We start from the raw sequence: 23,421 nt of genomic DNA, 5'->3' as shown, positions 1-23,421 counted from the left end.
ACTGAAGTTATTTGGCTTCGCAACTTACTCACTGAAATACGCTTCTCTCTAACCGGCATTTCCGTTCTCTGGTGTGACAATATGGGAGTAGATGCATTGGCTGCGTGACAATATGGGAGCAGGTGCATTGGCTGCTAACCCTGTTTTCCACCCTCGAACTAAACACATCGAAATTGATGTGCATTTTATTCGAGATCTCGTCCTCAGTGATCAACTCCAAATGCGGTATGTTTCTACAACAGAGCAGCTTGCTGATTGCCTCACCAAAGCCCTTCCAATTCAAACCTTCTCTTATTTGCGAAGCAAGCTCGACCTAACTCAGTTAAGCTCTCGCTTGAGAGGGGATGACAAGGATGACACGTCAGCTTCCTTGACAAAAGAAGAAGTCCAGCGTGGAGCCACCTCAGCAACCAACGTGGCCTCTCTCTCTCCCCAAACTGTTTCTGTTATAACCAACAGATGTCCAATCACCTGCACACCAACAAAGGACAGAAGTTGTTATTTTTTATTCCTTTCCATTTTGTCGTTTTCATATACTCAATTGATGTATAATTCCCTCATTCATTCGGTAAAACATACAAGAAAAACAGAAGTAAATATACATACTGATATACAAAGAAAAAGGAAGAAGAGATTACCTTCCTTACGAAAGCTCCTCTGTCATACTGCTTCATACTGCCTTCCATCAACCTTTTTCTTCTTTTATCAGCTATTGACTTGTAGTGATTAATTAATTTTATCAAATTAAAGATTCAAGTAAAGCATTTATTATTATTATTATTATTATTATTATTTTCAGATCACTAGCTCCCTTCAAACTATGTTCATCCACTTGGCACACAGTTCGAGCATTCACTTTTTTATTAGATAAATTAAAATTAGACCAAGCAAAAGAAAGAAAGTAAAATAATAAATCATAAATAAAATAATTTTTTCAAAAAGATATTTTGTTATTTTTTATAACATGAAGAGATGGATAGACCCTACATCCAATTATTACGTAGAAAGAAAAGACGCCTATTTTTGGGCATTATTCCGGAGAAGAACTTGAGAAATGACTCGATCGAAATTTGTAGTTGACGTCCCACCAAGCTTACAAGCCTCTTCCGCTTTTCTCTTCCACTCTTTAGCATTCCTCCTCATGTCTTCACTCTTTTCTCCTTCCATCAACTGTCTCACAAGCTTCTCCACTTCCTCCCTCTTCACATCACTCTCAATCTCCAACCCATTTCCCCACTCCGTCTTACAGTAACGGCAATTGGTTTGTTGCTCTGCAAAGAACGGCCACGATATCATGGCCACTCCTCCCGCAATGCTCTCCATCGTCGAGTTCCATCCACTGTGCGTCAAAAACCCTCCCACTGCACCATGCTTCAAAACCTCTTCTTGATTACACCAATTCCCCAGCATCCCTCTTCCTTCTGTCTCCGCCACAAACTCCGCCGGCAACACCGCCGTCTCCCCTTCCACCAGATCCGGCCTTATGATCCATAAGAACGCCTTCCCACTGTTGGCAAGTCCCCACGCAAATTCCACCAAGTGTTGAGGTGACATCACAGTTATGCTTCCAAAGTTGACATAAACCACTGAGTTAGGTTGCTGTGAATCGAGCCATTCCATGCATTCTGATTGCTCGTTCCATAGATTTGAACGGATGTTCTTAACTTTCTCGTCTTGGATCAACTCGGCAACTAATGAGTTAATTGGGCCAATTGTGTAAATGGGAGGGAGCTTGGAGGAAAGTTCTTCCAAAACGTGGTGCTCTAAGGAATCAAATGTGTTTATGATTATTGCATTGGTTTTGGGAAGTGTTTCTAATTGTTGGATGAAGAAGTTGAGCATTATGTCGTTTTTGTCGGTTGTTCTAATGAAGCTTGGGATATCTCTCAAACGGATTTTCCCCATTGGTGGGATCCATTCTATTGTTGTTTCCAGATCTCCATTTGTCAAGAATTTTTCATCTACACCAGGCAAACAAATAAAGTTATGAGTAGAAACTAAATTAAAATTAGAGAAAAATAATTTAGAAGAGAGAACAAACAAAATTATTATTATTATTATATTTACTTATTAGGAAAAAAATTAAGATATTATATTTGGTTTAGAGTTTGGATTTCTATACAGTCTATATATGATGGTAATATTTTGAAACATACGAACTAAATTACAATCAAATTCAAAATTCAAACATTAAAAATATATTATCTTAAAACTTATGGGTGAAATAACTGAAAATGTATTATCTTGAAACTTATGGGTGTAATAAAAAGTAGACTCTAAATCTATTATCCAAAAAGATATTTTTCTATTAGGATAATATTTGGGTACATCTCGGAGACCACTCATTTTTGTGCGTCCCTTTTCACCACTTACATCTAAAAAATATTAAAATATTTTAAAAAGAGAAAAAGCAAAATTTGTCACATGAAGTTATGATTAGATAATTTAATGGGATGTATAAAGATAAGTGTTGTCTAAAATACATTTAAATATTTTTCTTCCTATTATTTAATTATATAATTTAAATAAATATTAAATCTTAAATTTAGTTCCTAAAAACCATGTTATCAATTTGGAAAAACATAACTTCAAATTTACAAGAAGAAAAAGTACATGAAAGTATAAATTGATGTGTTTCAATAGATCTCTACCCAAACACATTTGAAAAGTTACAGAGCTGGTAGTAGGTTTAAATATGGCATCATACCTTTAAAAGGCACCAAGCCCTGTTCAACAAGCTTTGCATACTGCATATATCCAAGGCACCCACATGCGCTTGCCGTCCAAAACGTTGCAGCAGGAATCCCAAGTTGGCGGGCAGCGAAAACAGTGAAAGTCATGACCCCATCGCCAACAATACACGACACCGGCGGAACGGCGCCACTCGAGTTGATCTCCAAAATGAGATTGCAAAGTGGGGCCAAACAATTGCGGGAAGTGGAATAGCAAAGTGAAGGAACATGTTGGGTGGCGTTGCCATCGGACGGCGGGAGGCCGTCGGGAATGGCTCTGAAGTGAAAGTCAGGCAAGCCATCCAAGGAGTTGGGACCTCGAGATTTGAGGAGGCGTCTATGGTTGTATTCTGTGTTGACAAAAGTTATGTGGAAGCCTTTGTGGTGAAAGAGCTTTGCAAGCTTTAGCATGGGACTTATGTGGCCTTGTGAAGGGTATGGGACAAACACGGCATGAGGTTGTTGTTTCTCTCGATGTCCTTTGGAAAAAGAACCCATTTCTCTTAATTCTCCTGAGATGATTTGTTTTGAGAAAGGAAGGATTGGGTTTTAGCTTTCGTTATGCTTCTCTTCTTTTTTATAGACCCAAACCGATGAAGATAGAAACCACCACATATTTCCACAATCATATAATATTATTCATTTTTTACATAAATTTTAATAATTTTGTATTTGGTTTCGTGTACTAAAATGCCTCATATGTTGGGAAAAAAAATCTCTCACTACTATCGTAGAAACTCTTTCTCGATCCAAGATCCCAATTAAATGAAGATTCTCTCAAATCTTGTTAGTACATTCAAGTTTAAAGTATTTCTCGATCTCACTACTACCATAAGAACTCTTTCCTAATCCCAAATTACACGAGCACTCAAGTTTAAAGTGTTTTTAATAGTATTGAAGTCCATAACTTTTTTGAACATTTTCGATGTAGGATAACTACACTTCTAATATTTTATCAAAACTTAACATCATATACTAATGGAAATAATTCTCCTTACTTACATATTGATAATAACTAATTTTTCTAATCAATATTATACTTTGTTTGAGATGTGACAAACGAATGGGCTCTTATCTCAATAATGTTGAAGATACTGAAATGATATGAAAAGCAATAGTCAACTAATGGGCACCACCACGTGAAATTGGTGAAAGACTTGGATGGAAGGGATCTCGTTACCAACTTCAATACCATGTGGAGTGAAAAAAATTTACTTCTCCCGAACAAGAGGAATGAAATTACGTGTTTATACAATTTGATTTAGTTCATTGCTAACTTTTGCAATGGGAGTTGAGGGTAAAGTTGTAAATGTGGGAAGTAAGACCTCTCTCAGACAAATGACAGATAACTATAAGAGTTGTCTCTTTAGAAAAATGAGTGAAAAGGACAAAATATCAGAGGAGATGACAAAAGAAAAGAAAAAATCAAACATCAACTTGCTTAAAATATCTAGGGGTTGAAGAAAGGAAAACAAAATTAATCTGACCAAAATTAATGAGGTTGTAAAAAGACTAAAAAGTCCATCAACCCATAAAAAACCCTCACCCTCAATAGAATTTTGTGTGTATTGAGCATATCAATATTTATCGTTAATGGATTTTTGTAATTGACGATTTAATTATTTGATATATTATATTTATATTAGTAATATTTTTTTTTAATTTTATTTTTTTTATGTTTTACATATAATTTTTTACGATAAAATAAAAATGTTGATTAAACTCTTCCTATGAATATTGAATCCATAGAAAATGTGAAAATTATCATGGAAAATGCCGATATGTGAATGATAAATGTTGATAGAGTTAGAATTTTATGTAATTTTTATTCTTCAAAGTTGTTCAAGGAGGTGATTGTCCTTATTTGGAAGCTGTTGGAGGTTATCAAAGACTTTACCAGTTCCATTCTGATTTTGAATTAAAAGTTATGTTGATGTGTGGTCTTCTATGTGACTCAATAAAACACTGTTCGACCCCAAAGTAGGTGGCGAAGAGTTCAATTATTGTGCCTCAAAACCAATTAATATTTTTGTAGTCGGCAGTGCCAGAGCTATGGGTGCAATCTGTGGTGCATACCATATTAAGGCACCTCCATTTTGGCGTTGAAGTCGAGAGGGGAAGAATTTTATAATATTGCTAACTTATGAGTAATGATTTGGTTTATGTCACTCTAAATATTTTGTCCTCTAAAACAAAATCGGGACACAACGATAGTCAATTGCTTCTACTTCGGGGTATTTCAAACCTTTTAATTGGTATCGGAATCAGGTTGTCTGATAACTTGTAAAAATACAAGTAATTTTTCTCTTAAAGTTAGAACAGTTAGGATCAAATAATGAGAAATACATTCATTTCAGTAGAAAAACACATAAAATTACATATATACATTCCATACGTACAAAAGCATCATTTTAAAGAAAAGTGCACTACTAACGCTTGATAACGCTAGAATCTTGGAATCTCATAAAGTGTTGCAGAGAAGCCAATGCAGGAAGCACGCGTTGGAACAAAGTGGACACAAAAAGATACATTGAAGCACTACTAACGCTTTTGTATGTTCATTTCAGTAGTATGGGCAACCTAACAGGCGGCATCTGCACTCAACATCAAATCTCAACTTGCAGTATGGGCAACCTAACAGGCGGCATCTGAGCATATCAGAATAGCAGGCAGCTACAATAGGGTATGAAATTGAATGTTATCACATCACAAGTTGCTGAGTCCAGTGCCTATAAAAGGAGATGCTGCCTACCTGAAGAAGAGTTAGTTAGTTAGAAAGTAAAAAAGTTAGACACTTAGGAGTAAGCAGTAATATCTTTGTACAGAATTAGTTCCTCAACTGCCTATAAGAAGAAGAGTAGTCCGACCACCATTTCCACCGCCAATATGGAGGTTCTGCTGAAGTTAGAGGTTGAGGGGGACAATCTTTAGCACGTCCTCACCCCAATCACAACAGCAAGCACCAAACACCAAGCCAAAGGGAGAGGTATTGACCCTAGCAGCTTAACACAATTTTCTTTCCCTTACTTAGCATTTTCTTCCATTATTTGTCTTAATTAAACCGAGATTCTATAGAAATATTTTATTAATATTAATTCAATCATGATTTCATCAATTTCCATATCCATTTTCTTACTTTCTTTCATCATGAGTAGTTAAATCCATCGTGGATTGGGTGGAACTAAATGTTAATCTGCTAAGTACATATATGTGCGTCTAGCTTGCTTGATGTATACCTAAAACGTTTATTGATCTGTTATTTTAGTAAACTCATGTACCTTAGAGATAAGATATGTGTGCCAAACGCATCAAGAGATGTTGAAAGACTTAAGTGGAGAATAAAACCTGGACGCATCACAAATGTATACTTATAGATTACTAGATAGTCTTTCCAACCCCATTTCATTCCATTGATTTCATACAAACTTGTTGTCTCTTACTGAGAAATCCTCACATAACATTCCAACGCATTACATATTCTATCAACGCATCCCAATTTCTCAAACCTCTTTCTCTTACATGTATGTTGGCTTAGTGATAGCACTGGAAATGTGCTATCTTCTTCTACTTAACTCGGGGTTGTTTAGCTACTTAATTTGGTTAAATTGATTATTTTGTAGGACTCGAGTGTACAAGTGGTCGAGTGCTTGGATCACCGACCGTTGAAAACCCTCATTATGCCTGATAAACTCTCGGTTGAAATTTATGAAGGAACTCTTATGAAAGAAAACACATGAGCAAAAGCAAGATCTTTCCAAGCCCATCGTGACAGAATTAAAGGCATTCACAAACATACAAAACAGTTATGAATCTTAGAATAAATTACAACATGCTTTAGAAATTAAATACCACAGAGTGAGAGACTTGCCTTTGAAGAATGCTTCTTTTACTAATCTCTCGCTCTCATGAAGACTGGAACAATAACCTCTCGCTGTCACTGCAATCATCTAGCCAATCTCTCGTTGTCGCTTAAATCACAAACAATCTTCTCCACGAACAAGAAACCCCTTAGACACTACCACTCGACAACCTTGGTATTCTCTAAGTGAGAATCCAGGAGGTGTGGGCTCTGTTGGATTTGGTAGAGGGTTGGAAGAAGGCAACGATCGAACCAAATGACCAAGCAAATAAGAGAAGGAATTGTCTATCGCATAGACTTTGTGTACTTGATCGTTTAGTAAATCTCGCTAGGTACACGATCGTTTAGTTAAACACTCTTGATCGTTTACACGATCGTTTAGAGAATCTCGCTCAGCACGCGATCATTTAGTAAATCGCTTTACACGATCGCTTAGAGAAAGACGCTTATACGATCGTTTAGGCTCTCGCTTAGAAGGCTATCGTGTAGTCTCTAGTTAGCTAAACGATTAGTAATGCTCTTAATGAAGCAATTCCTTTCAAAATGAAAACATTTTTCATTTTATCCTTTAGTTATGAAAACTAAACATAACCTCCTACTTTCATGCATGATTAAAGGAGAGACTATCCACAATTATCATATAATTTTTTTAATTATAAATAAATATAATAACTAACTTATCATATTATACTTATAACCTATAGTTTTAATATCACATCATATGTAATATTTAAACCATAGTCATTTTCTCCTTTACTCAATATAAATCATATTTATATCAAATTCCTCCAATTAATGTATCTCATACATCATATCAATTGTATCACATATAATTGAACCAGTTTAATCATATCATATATAATCAAACTCCCTCTTGTCAATTTGAACACTTCAAACTGACCCAAAAACTGATTATCAACTTGAATCCATTGAGCTACTAAGGGGACCTTATGGACCTGTAGCTAGAACCTCCAACGGTACGTGAATAGCTGACTAAACTCTTTAATCACAAGATCCACCATCCGTTAACTGTCGGGCACTCCACTAAAGACTGACAAATGCACTCTTCTCACTACAAATATATTTATATGTTCATCGGATATAACCAATCAACAGTACGATAACCTTTCCCAGATCGCTCCTAAGTACAACTGGACCAATTTATAGTTTTACCCCTGTAGTTACATCTAACTTCATAAGTACCACTGATTTCTCTAATGAACAATACATTATAGTTCTACTATGAGTGGGCACCTCTCGGGCCATGAGAAGGTGTGTGATACCACATCGTTCAAGCCTCGAAATTAGCTCTTAAGGGAGCAATATATCTACTTACCCCTGCTTCTGGGAAGGAGTGAATTCCATCTTGTGTAGCCGAGTTCCCAGTTCCTCAATCAAACGAATCTTCAAAGTGGTAGGTTTGAGTCGGCAATCTGGCCACTCGCACCCATGCAAATCAAAGGACCGCCCTCATAGGCAGGAGTTCCCAACTCACTCAGGATTAAGGTCATATTACCTATGGCCATCCTAGGGAAATGAAAGTCTTTGTCATGAACGACATTATATAACGAGACTAAACACTTCGTGGTCCGGTCTTATACAAACTCTTTTGTATAGGAAACCCTCGCTCGCATGTATCCACATGAATGATCAGGATCAGACCATCTGTAGCACTTTACAATACTTGTAACATTTACAAAGCGGGTCGTATTCGTAGTGTCACCAGGATAAGGTTTCTCTCCTTTATCCATATACTACAGACCATTTAGGTTGTCACTTAAAGCATGATCCACTTGTATGTCTTCGTATACATGCTTAAGTTACAAAGACAACCAGGGTTCTTAGCTTATTGGTTTGTGGTAAATGCAACTAAAATATCTCATATTCCATAGACAACAGTGAAGAAAATATATCATATTATTACATCACAAACGTTTGTTCATAAAGGTATTTATAAACTACAGAACCCTACAAGATTTAAGGCATCAACCCCAACAATCTCTCACTTATTCTAAAGTGAATGGGTGTTCAAGATAACAACAAGTACAAAACAATAAACTAGGGCACTAAGGCCCAGTACAAAATCTCTCACTTGCCCTAGTCCTGCCGCTGGCGGTCCCGTAGACCCATGCTCTGAAAGTGACCTTAAAAAACTATAGCAGTGAGAGCCTTCGTATACGGGTCAACAACTTTGTGCTTCGAAGCGATCTTCAAAACTATCACGTCCCCTTGATGCAGTATCTCGCAGATGAGATGATACTTCCGCTCTATATGTTTGTCGTGGTTGTGACTCCTAGGCTCCCTGGAGTTTTCCACAGCACCACTATTATCACAATAAAGGGTGATGGGCCTAGACATGTAACAACTTCTAGCTCAATCAGGAACTTCCTGAGCTAAACGGCCTCCTTAGCAGTTTCACAAGCTGTCACATACTCGACCTCCATCGTGGAGTCGGTGATGCACCCCTGCTTAGTGCTTCGCCATACTACAGCTCCTCCGTTAAGAGTGAACATTGAGCCTGAAGTGGATTTTCGAGAATCTTTATCAATTTGAAAGTCAGAGTTTGTGTATCCAGTATAGATCAAATCCTTAGATCCATACACGGGCCTGTAATCCCTCGTTCTCCGAAGATACTTAAGGATATTCTTGACAGCATCCAGTGACCTTGTCCTGGATTAGACTGATATATACTAACTATCCCCACAATGTGGCAGATGTCCGGTCTAGCATACATCAAACTGCCAACGGTAGATGCATAGAGGACCCGTCTCATCTCCTCAACCTCTTGAGGTGTCTTAGGACACTATTTCTTAGACAATGAACTCCATGCAGAAAAGGCAGTAGGCCTCTTTTGGAGTTCTGCATCGAGTGCTTGAGCAACATCTTGTCAATGTACGATGCTTGAGACAACGCTAGCACTTTGTTCTTTTGATCTCGAAAGATCTGAATACCAAGAACAAACTAAGCCTCTCCCAAATCATTCATTTGGAATTAGGTCGCTAGCCAGTTCTTAACTAATATCAGTAAACCTGCATTATTCCCAATGAGTAGGATATTGTCTAAATACAACATTAGGAAAACTACTGAATTATTGATGATTTTCTTATAGACACAAGGCTCATCAACGTTTTGGTCAAAGTCGTACGATTTGATCGCAGTATCAAACCTAATGTTCCAAGATCAAGATGTCTATTTCAGCTCATAAATGGACCGATTTAGTTTCCAAACTTTTTTCTCTTGACCTTGGGCTATGAATTCCTCGGGCATGGTTCTCAAGATTACCATTCAGAAAGGCAGTCTTGACATCCATTTGCCATATCTCATAGTAATAATATGAGGCAATGGTTAGGAGGATATGGATAGACTTCAACATGGCAACAGGCGAGAAAGTCTCCTCATAGTCAACTCCCTCTACCTAGGTATAACCCTTTGCAACAAGTCTAGCCTTTAAGGTTTGCACCTTTCCATCGGCACCCTGTTTTCACTTGTAGATCCATTTATAACCTATAGGTTTAACCCAATTAGGTTGATCTATAAGATCCCATACTGAGTTGAAGTACATAGACTCCATCTCCAGATCCATGGCTTTGACTCATTCATCCCGGTCAACATCCTCCATTGCCTTCTGATAAGACAACGGATCCTCAACCTCCCCATCGGTTACCATAGCCAAGATTTCAGTTAAACCCATATAGCGAACAAGTGGGTTCGCAACCCTCCCACTACGTTGAGGTTCCCTCAACTCTTGAGGTGGATCGGACCTACCAGATGAACTTCTATCAACAAGAGTTGGGAAACGATTCCATGTTCTATTATATAGTTCTGGAACTTAGAATCCAAAAAATCTCCACCCCAATCTGATCGAAGTGTTTTAATCTGTTTATCCAATGCGTTTTCAACTTCAGCCATGAACTCTTTGAACTTTTCAAAGGATTCTAACTTCCATTACATGAATAAACATACCCATACCGGGAGTAATAATCAGTAAAAGTGATGAAATACTCATAGTCTCCCCTGGCTCGCACATTCATCGGACCACAAAGGTCTGAATGCACTAACTTTAGAGGATCTTTGGCTCGATAACCTTTTCCAATAAAAGGTCTTTTAGTTATCTTGCCTTCAAGGCATGACTCGCACACAAGTAAAGAATTTTCAACTAACTCGCTTAGAAGTCCATTCTTCACCAACCTCTGAATTCTATTGAGATTGATGAGCCCTAATCGAAGGTGCCAAAGTTGGGTATTTTCCTTAGGAGAAATATTAAGTCGTTTACTTTGAGTTACGACAGTTTTAAACATCCCTATGTTATGGAGGGAATTTATTGCTAACGGCCTTAGCATATACAAATTGTTTTCCAGTTTTGCTGAACAAATCTCAACATCATCTTTCAGAATAAATACTTTATTCACCGAAAAATTGAGAGTATATTTATATTCAATCAGATATTTTACAGAAATTAAGTTCCATTTTAACTTGGGAACAACATAAACATCATTCAAAATGATAAATTTCTTCTGTAAAGTTAACCGGAGTCCTTCCACTGCCACAACTGAGATGACGTGCCTGGTGCCTACTCACATCGTCATCTCACCAGCCTCAAGCTATCGCAAGGATCTAATCTCCTGAAAAGAAGAACAAACATGATTAGTGGCCCCAGGGTCAATAATCCAAGAAGAATTATCATTCTCCACTAAATAAGTTTCCAAAACTAGTAAATCATGTTTACCTTGTTTTATCTTCGCTTTAGCTTTATTCTTCTCCTTTATCCAGCGAGGATAGTTCTACTTCCAGTGCCCATCCTGGTTGCAATGAAAACACTTTCCTTTGTCAACTTGCGCTGGTCGCCTTCCCCGTTATGCGGCAGTGGGTTAGTAGGTGTCTTCCACTTTCCCTTACCACCCTTCTTCTTCTTCCACTTGGAAGTGTTAGAAGTAGAAGGTGCATACTTAGTTCTTGAGGTCAAACCTCGATGGAACTTCTTTGAAGATGAAGCAACATTTGTCTCACCGACCTTCTTTTCCTTACTTTTCAGAAAAGATTGGAATGTCTGCAACTCGTTGAGGAGAGTTGTAAGGGTAGTCAATTTTGTTTAGTAAAGCATTACTGATAAAGTGCAGGAAGCTATTTGGCAACGAGTGCAGAATAATTCTAACCTGGTTTCCCTCATTGATGTGTGACCCATTCATCTCCGCTACACTGAAGTGGACCATCATGTTTAGAACATGTTCTCGAACAGATGTACCCTCCTCCATTTTGGAGTTGAAGATGCATTTGAGAGCTTTGTGCTTAAGCTAGCCAAATGGTTGTCCGAACATTCCCTGCAGGGACTCCATGATCTCACGCGCTGAGACCATAGGCTCATGCTTCTTGGCCAAAACGTCATTTAGACTGGCCAAGATGTAAGCTCGGACCTTCTCGTTCGCCCGTGTCCATCTCTCATAAGCCTCCCGAATAATTTGAGTGGTGCTTTGAGTCAGAATAGGAGGATACTCCTCCGTAAGGACAAACCTTAGGTCATCGATGTAGTTATAATGTGTTTCCAACTAGCATAGTTCTCGTCATTCAACTTATCAACACTTAAAAGAGCTAATATGGCTGTAGCCGTTTTACGTTGCTGAAAAACATGAACAAACTTAATAAGTCTATGCATTACCATTTTTAACACCAATTTTAGTTTTAGCAGAATAGTTTCCATGTACCCTAAGTGAAAAGACATCTATTTTGCAATGATGCCCCAGCGAGGCAGGACAAAAGTCACTGGTGGGGTGATCAAATTCCCCTTCACTGGGATGAGACAATCTCAACCATTAGACAAAAACAAATCTTTTAACTGACTCTAACAGTCATAATTTTTCGGTCCAAAACTGTTAACCTTTAACAATTTTGCGTAAGTGTAACCCTTCATTTTCGGCCTTAGAGTCCGCCCTAATGCGCCCATTGTAGGAAAAAAGCAGATTAGGATAAGAGTCTAAAGTGACCTTATCTTATACAGGAGATCAGATAAAGAGTCGTGCAAAAATGCCATTCTTTAGGGAGACATTCCTAGGGTGTCTCGAGGCGATGCACAGAAATGTTATCTAACCTAATGAGAGAGACCGTGGGATATGTTGTCACACGTCTCGCTCCCACTTACTATGAACATTCTCTCCATTCACCTTGGTATTGTTCTACCCAAATACTATTCTTTAGGGGGACACTCCCAGGGTGCCTCGAGGCCGAGGATAGATCTCATGGTGTGAACATAAGAGAGAAACGTGAAAAGGTTTAAGTGAAGTATCATATACCTCAAGTACCTCCCACTGAATGTTCTACCTAGGGGTTCATTAACTTAGACAATCCGACTACTGATTTTATCTACGTGTGTTTAATTTGCTTAAAAACAACTCTTTTCTTTGATAATTAAACAAGTTCAAATCAAGTCCTATTAAACTCTTTAACAGACTATCATCAAATTTGTATGCATGCATCAAATCTATCTAATTCACCTTTCCAGGTAGGTTCCCAGGTAGGGGTGTTCCGTTTCCGTTAACTTAAGTACCCCAGCCTAGACAGAACCCACCTTAGACAAAAGGTCCCTTATAGATAGATTTGCTATATATTTAATATTTTATTAGTCAATTTAATCCTATCAAACTGATTAAAAGATTAAATCTTAGGTTTCTAATCTCATTAGAACCGTGATCTTAGGTCTATCTCCATCAAATTTTAAAACTCTTTTAAAAAATGATTCAAGCCTAAGTTCCCATGCATGTCTTTCTTATTGATTTTAGTTCTAGTTTTCCTTATAACACTTATAAAAGAAACAACCAAAACTATTCACATTGCTAAGAAAAACTAGGTATTTATAACTCTTATAAATTGAACCTATGTGTCATGCTTCATGCAATGTCCATTCATTACTATATATAACTCTTATATACTTGTAATGAACTAAGCATACATGCTTCCATGCACCCTTATACTATAACACTTATAATATAAAGATGATGCATGAATATGCTTAATGCATGCATAAATAGAACTTTTATATTATATGATGCATGAGTATGCTCTTAAGTAATTAATCATGCAAACTACTATATCATAACTCTTACAATATAGAGATGATGCATGACCAATGCATAACCTATGGTGGGATTTAAAACTATATGACATACCATATAGTATATAATAAAACATACATCTCATGTACATTCACAAAAAAATAATGGACCGGGATGATTAGCTTAAAAAATGGAAATTAAATTCTATCTATTACATAAAACCATCGAGCAAACTGGTTCACAAGCAAATCGGGTCTTGAACCGCCCGAGCGAAGTCTTCTTCCTGATCGTTTAGTAAAATGGGTAGAGTAGGCACGATCGTGTAGCAATGATCAAGTGCCTTTAACTATGCGATGAAGCATGAGGCCACTCAATCGTTTAACGCACTAATATTAAACGTAAGTCTAAATGATCGTGTAGACGACTACAATGCTGTGAAGTATGATCGTCTAGACGATCATAGAACAAGCGCTAAGTAACTTTTACTATGCGATCATGTAGTCAGTGACTATGTGTGCTGACCTACACGATCGTTTCACATACCTTCTTCTCCTTACTTTTCAGCAAGGATTGGAATGTCTACAACTCGTTAAGGAGGGTTGTAAGGGTATAGTCAACTTTGTTCAGTATAGCATTACTGACAAAGTGCAGAAAGCTATCTGGCAACGAATGCAGAATTATGCCAACCTGGCTCTGATACCAATTGAAGAAACTCTTATCAAAGAGAACCTATGAGCGGAAGCAAGATCTTTCCAAGCCCATTGTGACAAAATTAAAGGCATTCACAAACATACAAAATAGTTATGAATCTTAGAAATTAAATACCACAGAAGTGAGAGACTTACCTTTGAAGAATGCTTCTTCTACTAATCTATCAATCTCGTGAAGATTGGAACAACAATCTCTCGCTGTCGCTTAGATCACGAACAATCTTCTCCATGAACAAGCAACCCCTTAGACACCACCATTCGGCAACCTTGGTATTCTCTGAGTGAGAATCTAGGAGGTGTGGGCTTTGTTGAATTTGGTAGAGGTTTGAAGCAAGGCAACGATCGAACCAAACAACCAAGTAAGTAGGAAAAGGAACTGTCTATCGCGTAGACTTTGTGTGCTTGATCGTTTAGTAAATCTCGCTAGGTATATGATCTTTTAGTTATACACTCTTGATTTTTTTACACGATCGTTTATAGAATCTCACTTAGCATGCGGTCGTTTAGTAAATCGCTTTACACGATCGTTTAGAGAAAGGCACTTACACGATCGTTTAGGCTCTCGCTTAGAAGGCTATCTTGTAGTCTCTAGTTAACTAAACAATTAGTAATGCTCTTAATGAAGCGATTCCGTTCAAAATGAAAACATTTTTCATTTTATCCTATGAAAACTGAACATAACCTCCTACTTTCACACATGGTTAAAGGAGAAACTACCCACAATTATCATATAATTGTTTTAATTATAAATAAATATAATAACTAACTCATCATATTATATTTATAACCTATAGTTTTAATATCACATCATATGTAACATTTAAACCATAGTCCTTTTCTCCTTTACTCAATATAAATCATATTTATATCAACTTCCTCCAATTAATGTATCTCATACATCATATCAGTTATATCACATATAATTAAACCAGTTTAATCATATCATATATCATCAAACTCCCTCTTGTCACTTTGAGCACTTCAAACTGACCCAAAAATTGATTCTCAACTTGAATTCATTAAGTTACCAAAGGGACCTTATGGGCTTATAGCTTGAAGCTCCAATGGTATGTGAATAGCTGACTAAACTCTTTAATCACGAGATCCACCATTCGTTAACTGTCGAGCACTCCACTAAAGACCGACAGCTACACTCTTCTCACTACAGATATATTTTTGTATCCATCGGCTATAACCAGTCAACGAAACGATAACCCTTCACAAATCGCTCGTAAGTACAACTGGACCAATTTATCGTTTTACCCCTGTAGTTACATCTAACTCCTTAAGTACCATTGATTCCTCTAATGAACAATACATCATAGTCCTACTATGAGTTGACACCTCTCGAGCCATGAGAAGGTGTGTGGCGTCACATCGTTCAAGCCTCGAAATTAGCCCTTAAGGGAGCAATATATCTACTTACCCCTACTTCTGAGAAGGAGTGAATTCCATCTTGTGTAGCTGAGTTCCCAGCTTCTCAATTAGATGAATCTCCAAAGTGGTAGGTTTGATTCGGTAATCTAGCCACTCGCACCCATGCAAATCAAAGGACCGCCCTCATAGGCAGAAGTTTTCAACTCACTCAGGATTAAGGTCATGTTACCTATGGTCATCCGAGTGAAATGAAAGTCTCTATCATGAACGACATTATATAACGGGACTAAACACTTCGTGGTTCGGTCTTATACAAACTCCTTTGTATAAGACACCCCCGCTCGCATGTCTCCACATGAATGATCAGGATCAGACCATCTGTAGCACTTTACAATACTTGTAATATCTACAAAGCAGATCGTATCCGTAGTGTCACCAGGATAAGATTTCTCTCCTTTATCCATATACCACAGACCATTTAGTTGTCACTTAAGGCATGATCCACTTGTATGTGTCCACATACATGCTTAAGTTACAAAGACAACTAGGAATCTTACTTTATTGGTTTGTGGTAAATGCAACTAAAATATCTCATATTTCATAGACAGAAGTGAAAGAAATTAGATATGAGGATTTCTATGAGAAGGAGAATGACCGTTCCAAATTTCATTCAAAATTGAACATACACAATCACAGTCAAGAAACGAAAACTTATAGGTCATGCACAATACAAAATTATAGCATGCTTTACAATGAGATCAAGGGTTAAAGTATACATACCTTTGAAGACTCCACGAACACTCTTTCAGTCTCCCAGACAGCAACACACGAATGCTCGAACACAACGACCGCAACACAGCACGATCAACAACAAACAAGAACTCAACGATCTTTAAGATCACGAACCCAATGAACGACATCTCAAACCTCGAACTCAGTCGAGTTGAGTGAGGACACCACCACAATGGCTAACTTGGTATTCTCGGTGTGAGAATTCAGAAGTGTGGGCTCTGTGTGGACTTGGTTAGAGGAAGAGATCAGAGGAATAACAATCGTGTAGATGATAGAGCAAGTGGGAGATGAGAAGCGTCTATCGTATAGACGAATGCTCAATCGTGTAGACGAAGGCAATCTATCGTATAGAAAATGCTCTGCGATCATTTAGCTACGATCAGCTGAGTGAACTATCTATAGTATCACTCCACAATCGTTTAGTGTCTCTTTCAGCTATCGTTTAGTGAAACAATTCCACTTGACAGCAAACCGTGAGTTTCTTTATGAGAATAGCAACTCTTCTAAATTTAAGAAAACATTTTCCTTTTTATCTCACGGTTATCATAAAACCACCAATAACCTCCCACTCAATTGATTATCAGAGAAAAAGAGATAATTATCCAATAATTAATATTATTATAAATATATATGATAACCAACTTACCATATTATATTTATAACCTATAGTTTTAATATTTCATATCATGAAATATATAAACCATAGTTCTTTTTTTATTTTATGGTATTTAATGTAAATCTCATTTACATTAATCCTCCACTTGATATATCTCATACATCACACTGATCATATCATATATAATCGAATTTCCTCTTGTCAATTTGAACATTTCAAATCAACCCCAATAACTGATTCTCAACTTGAATCCATTGAACTACCAAAGGGATCTTATGGACCTATAGTTTCAAGCTCCAACAGTACGTGAATAACTAACTAAACTCTTTAGTCACGGGATCCACCATCCGTTAACTACCAGGCACTCCACTAAAGACCGACAACTGCATTTTTCTTATTACAGATATATTTTGTGTCCATATCAACCAATCAATAGTGCGATAACTCTTCACAGATCGCTCGTAAGTACAGCTGGGTCAATAATCGTTATGCCCCTGTAGTTACATCTAACTTCTTAAGTACCATTGATCTCTCTAATAAATATAAGTCATAATCCTACTATGAATAAGTCCTCTCTTCCAAAAAGAAGCCTGACCACTATGTTCAAGACCCGGAATCAGCCCTTAAGGGAGCAATCTATCTACTTACCCCTGCTTCGGGGAAGGAGTGAATTCCTTCTAATGTAACTGAGTTCCCAGCTCCCAAATCAGACAAATCCTAAAAAAGGTAGGCCTGTTGAGATGGAAATCTGGCCACTCTCACCTATACTAATCAAAGGACCACCCTCAAAGGCAAAAGTTCCCAAAACACTCAGGATTGAGGTCATGTCACCTATGGTCGTTTAGTTGAGATGTAAGTCTCAAGTATAAACGACGTTATATAAAGAGACGAATCATCTCGTGGTCCGGTCTTATACAAACTCTTTGTATGGGACACCCCTGCTCGCATGTCTCCACATGAATGGTCAGGATCTACCATTTGTAATAGTTCACAACACTTGTAAACCTCTACAAAGCGGGTCGTATTCGTAGTGTCACTAGGATCAGGTATCCCTCCTTAATCTTTATACTATAGACCTTTTTAGGTTATTACTTAAGGCATGATCCACTTGTATATCTCATATACATGTTTAAGTTTACATACAATAACAATGGAGCTTTGTTTATTGGATATGAGTAAATGCCAATAAAATAACTCTTATTTTATTCATAACAATGTGTACAGTTTACAAACGACGAGACTCTGTGAGAATTAGGATACCAATCTCAACAACGATAATGCATCACAAATCGCTTGTAATTATAGCTGGGCCAATTTACCGTTTTTCCCCTGTAGTTACATTTAACTTCATAAGTACCACTGATTCCTCTAATGAACAATACATCATAGTCCTACTATGAGTGGACACCTCTCGGCCATGAGAAGGTGTGTGGCACCACATCGTTCAAGCCTCGAAATCAACCCTTGAGGGAAAAATCTATCTACTTAGCTCTTCTTCCGAGAAGGAGTGAATTCTATCTTGTGTAGCTGAGTTCCCAGCTCCCCAATCAGACGAATCTCTAAAGTGGAAGGTTTGAGTCGGCAGTCTTACCACTCGCACCCATGAAAATCAAAAGATTGCCCTTATAGGCAGGAGTTCCCAACCCACTCAGGATTAAGGTCATGTTACCTATGGTCATCCTAGTAAAATGAAAGTTTTTGTCATGAACAGTGTTATAGAACGAGACTAAACACTTCGTGGTCCGATCTTATACAAACTCTTTTGTATAGGACACCTTCGCTCGTATGTCTCCACATGAATGATCAGGATCAGACCATCTGTAGCACTTTACAACACTTGTAACATCTATAAAGTAGGTCGTATCCGTAGTGTCACTAGGATAAGGTTTCCCTTCTTTATCCATATACTACAGACCATTTAGGTTGTCACTTAAGGCATGATCCACTTGTATGTCTCCACATACATGCTTAAGTTACAAAGACAACCAGGGATCTTAGTTTATTAGTTTGTGGTAAATGCAACTAAAATATCTCATATTTCATAGACAACAGTGAAAAAAATATCTCATATTATTACATCACAAGCGTTTGTTCATACAGGTATTTACAAACTACAGAACCCTATGAGATTTAGGGCATCAACCTCAACAATTTATGCCTAGTAAACTTCCAAATGGCTTGGCCAATTTGGTGTTTCTCATGTTTATCCTTATGGTGCAGTAGACATTGTTAATCTTGAGACAGGAAAGGTTATAAAAGTTAATGGGCATAGGGTTGAAGGTCTTCCATGATGGCGAGTCTTGGTATTACTTCGACACTGCCTATCGGTTGGACTCACCGGTCTACATCTGAAATTAAGTCTTCACAGTTGAACAACCGACCATAAATATTTGCACTTTCTAGAGGTATCCGGGCTTTAAATTTTCTTGCTTTCTTATTTTAGATTTCAATTCAGTAATTTTTTATTTTAGTTGAGCCTAATTCTTTCTATCATTCTTGTTTTGCTAAGATTTTTTTGTGGAAAGGAGTTGATTCGAGTGTCTGACATCCTTTCTTCACTCCATTGTTTAGGAAAGTATTCTGATCCATCATGCTTCATTTTAATCACATCGAGGACAATGTGCATTTTAAAAGTTGGAGGTAGAATGTGTGGATTTTTTGGCGATTTTTGGGCTGAATTTTTTTTTATGATGATGGTTCTTGAGCATTGTGCTCGGAAAATGTTTGCTTGATTGAGTTTATTCTTGTTGTTTTGTTCCTTGCAATGACTAGTCTATGACGCACTCGTATGAATCGTTTTTGCATTAGAATAGGTTGGATGAATGAATTCATAATTTTCATGATGTTTTGAAAATTCTGCTTAATTTTTTATTACATCTCCAAGCCCTTTGCATATCTATCTTTACCATGTATTCTTGCTTAGAATTGAATTATGAGACCTAAGTTTGTTATCACTCCGATAGGCCTTGGTAATAGATATTAGTCTTTCCAAGATTCAATTTAGTAATGCATGCTTTGAGATGTAGTCGATTGATATCACTGTCGCTTAGTAAAAAAAAAAAAAGAATTTTCATATATGCATGTGTAGAGGTCTACTCCTCTTCTTCAAAGGTATGATTAACCTGGGACGGCCATGACACCCATGGTTTCTCTCTAAGCTAAAGTATCCTAGAGGAATAAGTAAGCTTAAGCACTTTTGAAGGGAAATTGGTCTGTAGTTGGATGACTTGCATGACACCCGTGTAGGCAAGCCAAAACGAAATTCGGCTTCCTAGATTAAGTTTCTCCTTCGTTTGAAAATGAAAAAAAAAAAAGTAAGAGAAAGAAAAGCATGTAATTAGGGTGATGAATGTTTAGATTTTGACAGATCCATTGTGATGTCATTACCACTTTGAATTTAGGAAAGTAAATTCTGAATCCTTCGCACCAGTGTAAAGAGAAAATAAATGGAAGATTCATAAGGCCATTCTGGGCTCGCTCTTGTTCAAAATAAATAGCTTTGAGCTTGAACATGCATAACAAATCTTAAAACGAATTTTCAAACCATTCTTGAAATGATAGAATGCTTTTTGATTACCTAATCGAATGTGAATTTGATTCTAGTTCACTGTTGAGAGTTGAATAAGGAACATTCTAGTTTGACGAATAATAAGGAACATTCTAGTTTGACGAACTGATTATTCTTGCATGATTGTTTGTTTTAACTTGTTCGATGATGATCAAGAATTAAGTTGGGGGTGTTTGATAGTACTGGAAATCTGCTATCTTATTCTACTTAACTCGGGGTTGTTTAGCTACTTAATTTGCCTAAATTGATTATTTTGTAGGACTCGAGTGTACAAGTGGTCGAGTGCAATGTTCAAGACAAAAAGGCGTTAAAATGATGAAGTTAGGAGCTAAAATGATCAAATGAAGAGAAAAGAAGGTTGCTGCTCTGCCAAGCATTGCAACGCTCTCTTTAAACCTAAGTACAACTCTAGCTCAACACTATTGGACAAAATACTCGAATGCAGGATAACGTTGTAATGCTCTGGAGATGCCCCAATGCCACCGTCGCACCACTCATCAAAGTTGCACCTCCAACGCTCTCGAATAGAATAGAAACACATGATCATCGCATACACGCTTAACGCATGATCTCGTTTTACTTGGTGAGAGAGCAAGAAAATTTGTGACAGGAACGCATGATCATCGTATACACGTTTAACGCATAACGCATATTCTTCAGACCATCGCATGATCATCAACAGACCAATTTATTCCCCACCAAGTTTTGGCGCCATTGCTAGGGACTTGGCATCTAATAGTTTGTTTAGTTTTGTGTTTTCGCAAGCCACATTTGATCTTAGGCGTATTGTAGCTTGTGCGACCACATTGCAAATAGTATTTGAGTAAAGGTGTTGCGCCTAAATTCAATATTGACCCTGAGATCGAAAGACTATTTGTCGCATAAGTTGGAAGCAGTCTTAGGAGCCTGGTAACCCTCATGCGGCCAAAGATTGCTCGAGGCTCTGGTGGTCGAGACAACGAGTCCCTTGACCTAAACAGGCAAGTTCAATCCCCTACGTTGAAGAGTTCTTGTAGTGGCTTCAATCCAAACTCCTTCAGGGACGTCCTCTATTCTATTTCTACTTTGCTTTCCTAGTTAACTTTTTTAGTTGATTTATTTGATTATTGTTGTTTTGGATTTACGGTTGTTTTTCTTGGATGTGGTATGTTACGATCACTCCTTTTTGTGCGATAATAATTTCCTTTTAATGCGTTGTTTCAAAAGAAGAATTTTCTCCTTTATTGTCCTTTTGCCACAAACAAGAAAATATATCAACGCATGATGATTTCTTCTGCATGAATTCTAAGTATGATGTGATCACCATTCTGCCTGTATTTATTCTTTTCTTGTTATCTTTCATGTGTTATCCTTTTGAAATTACCTTTTTCCTGTCTGCCTTCTTTTGTGTTGATAAATTAGCATCCATGATGATACTTATGTAAAATTTCTTAACCCACTCGCTAAAAGTCGCATGGCTCACATCGCTTTAGTAGCTTCTTCAATAGTTTGACATTCTAATTTTTATTACGTGCAAACCTCTGCTCAAACCTCTTTTATCGCATCTCTGAACAATTTTGTCTTTAACTTTTTGGCAAGGACCTTGCCACTCTCTAAATTTAGGAGTGGGATCGACTTGAGCAAATGCGTTCAACATAAACATTGCGATAACGATAAAAAATAAAAAAATAAAAACTCTGCTGTCAGCACAAAGGGGAAAACCCAAACTGATAATAGTTAAGTTGTGAAAGGTACTTATGCATAGTTGGATACTTCGCGTGACACCCGTGCAGGTAAGCCAAAACGAAGAGCATAACCAGCTTCAACGTCTTACCTATAATCTAATAATAAGTCGCAAGCTTTGAATCATTTTGAACGATCGCATTGCAAAAAGCTGAAAAACAAAGCTGTCTGCGATGAGTAAAAAGTTTTGAGTGGAGGCTTGCCAGAATTAAATTTAGAAAATATTTCTTAAAAGAAGTGGCTAAGTTTGAGGAGAGTACTACTGCTTAGGCTAGAAGTGCATGTGAATTATATTCTGAGAAGCTAGTCAACGTAGAGGAAAAGGTAGAAGGCAAGTTTTGAATTTCCTTATTATAAGACATGCTTGAGGACAAACATGATTCTAAATTTGAGGGTGTGATAGCTTTTACTTAGAATAATGAAGGTAGATGAGTAGAATATGCGTTGATAATACTAAGAATTCATGTGAAATAATGAACTTTCGTTGATTTACACTAAAAATCCCAACTAAACCCCATATCACACGTTATCTTGTGCCAAAATATCTATTTTGTAGTTATCGTAGGAGTCGATCGTATGCGTTGATTTCAATGAAGAAAAGTTGGTCGCATGCACTACCCAATGATAACCATGATAGAAGTCTAATCGCAAAGAGTGGGTGGAAAGCGTTAATCATCACAAAGAGTGGGTGGAAAGCGTTAATCATCACAAAGAGTGGGTGGAAAGCATTGATCATCGCAAATAGTGGGTGGAAAGCATTGATCCTTCATGAGAAATGAATATGAACGCATGCCTCAGGATTTCTGAAATTGTACAGCAGATATTTCTGACATTGCTTCACATCGTTGCATGATGCAGCGTTGACATTCTCACCTACCGCATCAGTGATGGTGGCTAGTCAGAGTGGGATTATCAAAGCTGTCATCGTTTGGCTCTATAAATAGAGCCTTGATGCCAATGATCAAGGCATCTGGGACTTCTGCCTTGGGCAGATTCCTGTGA

General features: G+C 37.5%; 1 protein-coding gene across 1 annotated transcript; it reads right to left on the bottom strand.

Moving 5' to 3' along the window:
- Window positions 1–902: 902 nt before the first annotated feature.
- Window positions 903–3,364, bottom strand: LOC120077908 (7-deoxyloganetin glucosyltransferase-like). Its single transcript, XM_039032010.1, has 2 exons — window positions 2,708–3,364; window positions 903–1,961 (listed from the first exon to the last, which is right to left on the bottom strand). Exons 1-2 carry the CDS (start codon window positions 3,228–3,230, stop codon window positions 1,018–1,020), a joined length of 1,467 nt encoding a protein of 488 aa, XP_038887938.1. The 5' UTR covers window positions 3,231–3,364; the 3' UTR covers window positions 903–1,017.
- Between the last annotated feature and the right edge of the window lie 20,057 nt (window positions 3,365–23,421).

The sequence above is a fragment of the Benincasa hispida genome, chromosome 5, assembly GCF_009727055.1.
Source record: "Benincasa hispida cultivar B227 chromosome 5, ASM972705v1, whole genome shotgun sequence".
NCBI classification, from domain to species: domain Eukaryota; kingdom Viridiplantae; phylum Streptophyta; class Magnoliopsida; order Cucurbitales; family Cucurbitaceae; genus Benincasa; species Benincasa hispida.
Note: the sequence above shows the minus strand (reverse complement) of the source record. Positions and strands in the feature narration are given on the sequence as shown.